Genomic DNA, 3,099 nt, shown 5'->3' with positions numbered 1-3,099 from the left:
ATGTTATATTTCTAATTTTAAGTGTTATTTATATGGCTACAAGAGATGTAAAAAGACTGCAGATTACAAGACTGTTTGTTTGTCTTCTGTCTGAATATTTATTTTTCATGTTATCTTGGTCACTTTTGCAAAGTGCATATATTGACCCCCAAGCTGGACAGTGAGGCCAGTGAATAACAATTGAATTTAGAATTATTTATCATTAAAGTGTTTGCTTTCTTTCATTCAATCATGTAGAAGTAATGTTCATTACTCAGATAGAAATTGACAATAATGAAATTTAATCATTACAGAAATAATGTTGGTAAAGTAGAACAACAAAATAAGTCAACAATATTTTATTACTAAGTATGGTAGTTCTTAATAGTAGGGATTGACAAGGTTTCCAAATAATTCACGCGCCCAAAACCAACCATTCAAAGGCTAAAAAGATCGCTAACATTTCCGGTATAAGAATTCAAAATTTTCTAAAACAGCATTTTTTTTTTGTCTACTACCTACCTGATCATATCAGCGGGGCTAGCCCCTAGATGGCTCGGACTATCGCTACGAGATTTCCTCAGTTTACTTGACTGGCCTGTGGGTATCCACTTTTGATATTCCGATAAATATATATATATACAGAATTTTTTTTATAAATGGTAAATATATCATTCACGTACTTAAATATCTTTTAAACCCAATTCAACCTGACAGATGGCGCTACATATCGTTGGTTAGGCACGCGACAGTTTCTAAAGGTAAAGTATATACTTTATACAGGTATAAATAAAAAGTAAACAAACAGGAGTATTAAAAATTACGAATTTTAAAACGAAATAGGGACCCTGCTACAAAACGTTATGAAACAAGAACTAAAACCACAATCACAAATTTATAAAATTTGATCCCTATTTTAGCAGCTTTATACACTTATCTGTAGGCTAAAGTAAGGATTACATTTTATACATTTGTGATTGTAGTTTTCATTCTTGTAAAAGTTATAGCCATCAGGGATATGGCTGTACTGAAAGTTTATAGATGTTGTGTCCATTCCATGGACATATAAAAACTGAACAAATAATGAGGAAAAAATAATAAATTTAGACTGCTTCATTTATCTACACAGACCAAAATACCAATCAAAGTAGGGATTGAACATCGTTTTAAATCTGTCCAACTAGTATCACTTTACTTGTTTGTGTACTTTTTTCACATAAACATCTGGTTAAGAATACTTTTGTCATTTTTCACAGCACACCATCATTATTTTCATTTGTAAACCTGGCACAGGTTTGGTTCTACTCAAGGTTAAAACTGTGCAGGTGTTCATCGCTACTGTTTACCGGGAATTATACTCAGTACCAGGACATATTTGATCTGCTTTTTATCCCACCCGCATGCCTTCCATCGTACTGTCAGAAACCAGACACATCATGACACACATAACCAAAAAAATCATTAAATATTCTTCGAATGATTCAATAAATGACCTAACGATATTAGTTCTTTCTTGGCCACAAGATTATGAGAACTTATTTGGCAGCTTCAATGTCTATTATTATTAAACCAATCGGGTAGTTTCATCTGGTTGTGATTTATATGATTGGTCAATAACGATAAATATATCTAAATAACACGTTTTATTGGCTATTGCGCTGTAATCGGTACCCAGTTCTGATAAATAGCGCGTGTGATGTCTTTTTTTATCACTCAACGGAATGGGAATTAAAAAAAACATTTGAGGTAAGTTTACAGTTGTGAAATTTTTGCTTAACTAATATATATTTGTTTGTTTAAAACCATTAAAACAATGGTTGTATATATATATATATATATATTTATTTTGATAAACTATATAAATTACACGTAAAAGCAAAACCATTTTTTGTGTGTTCAGAGTATGAACTGGAGTACACTTATTATCAGAGTATGAACTGGAGTGCACTTATTATCAGAGTATGAAGTGAACAGAATATCGCAAGCCTATAGAAAGAAATAAAGAAAACTCACTTATTTCTAGCTGTCTTTGAATACGATCCTTACATCTCTCTCTGTAATCAGTCTGGGTTTTGTTGTAGTCTGTCATAATTTCTACAAACTTTCTTGAAAGTGTGATATGCTGTAAAACAACAACAACCATTTCATTTAAAATGCATATTACAAATTAAAGTAAAAACAATGGAGAAACTCTTAAGTAAACAATGCTGGTACTCACATTATAATAAGTGTACTCCAGTTCATACTCTGATAATAAGTGCACTCCAGTTCATACTCTGATAATAAGTTTACTCCAGTTCATACTCTCATAATAAGTGTACTCCAGTTCATACTCTGATAATAAGTGTACTCCAGTTCATACTCTGATAATAAGTGCACTCCAGTTCATACTCTGATAATAAGTGCACTCCAGTTCATACTCTGATAATAAATATTTTATAATTTAATCCTTATCAAAAACACCAGAGTAATCCTCTAATTTCTGGAGTTTAATTGATTAAAAATGTCTAACTTACATTACAACCAAACATCATGGTAATAATTCATTTTACTAAATCCCCAGATCATTATTATAAGGATTAATAGATGTTTGATTTTTTTCTAGCTGGTCGAGCCACGACTGATGACGAACTGGAAGAGATGTTGGAAAGTGATAATCCAGCAATATTTACACAGGGGGTAACTTGATGACTCTTTTCCTGAGTGCTAAATAGCAATGAAGATTTGTAAAATAAAACATATTCTTTTTTTAAGGCAGTATTCATACTCTATATCTAAATTATAGCTGTAACTCGCCAAGTTGTCTCATCAGACTCTTGATATACTGTAAAGCTATTAAAACTTATTCATACTCTATATCTAAATTATAGCCGTAACTCGCCAAGTTGGCTCGTCAGACTCTTGATGTACTGTAAAGCTATTAAAACTTATTCATACTCTATATCTAAATTATAGCTGTAACTCGCCAAGTTGTCTCATCAGACTCTTGATATACTGTAAAGCTATTAAAACTTATTCATACTCTATATCTAAATTATAGCTGTAACTCGCCAAGTTGTCTCATCAGACTCTTGATATACTGTAAAGCTATTAAAACTTATTCATACTCTATATCTAAAT

At 31.5% G+C, this 3,099-nt stretch overlaps 1 protein-coding gene across 1 annotated transcript in view; it reads left to right on the top strand.

Moving 5' to 3' along the window:
- The first annotated feature begins 2,587 nt into the window (after nt 1–2,587).
- Nucleotides 2,588–3,099, top strand: part of LOC106468284 (syntaxin-like) — a 33,287-nt gene continuing 32,775 nt past the window's right edge. Inside the window, exon 1 of the mRNA XM_022396625.1 lies at nt 2,588–2,658. Within this exon, the coding sequence (XP_022252333.1) occupies nt 2,620–2,658 (39 nt within the window). The 5' untranslated portion in view covers nt 2,588–2,619. The remainder of the gene's footprint in view (nt 2,659–3,099) is intronic.

This window comes from Limulus polyphemus, unplaced genomic scaffold (assembly GCF_000517525.1).
Source record: "Limulus polyphemus unplaced genomic scaffold, Limulus_polyphemus-2.1.2 Scaffold2947, whole genome shotgun sequence".
Lineage (NCBI taxonomy): Eukaryota > Metazoa > Arthropoda > Merostomata > Xiphosura > Limulidae > Limulus > Limulus polyphemus.
Note: the sequence above shows the minus strand (reverse complement) of the source record. Positions and strands in the feature narration are given on the sequence as shown.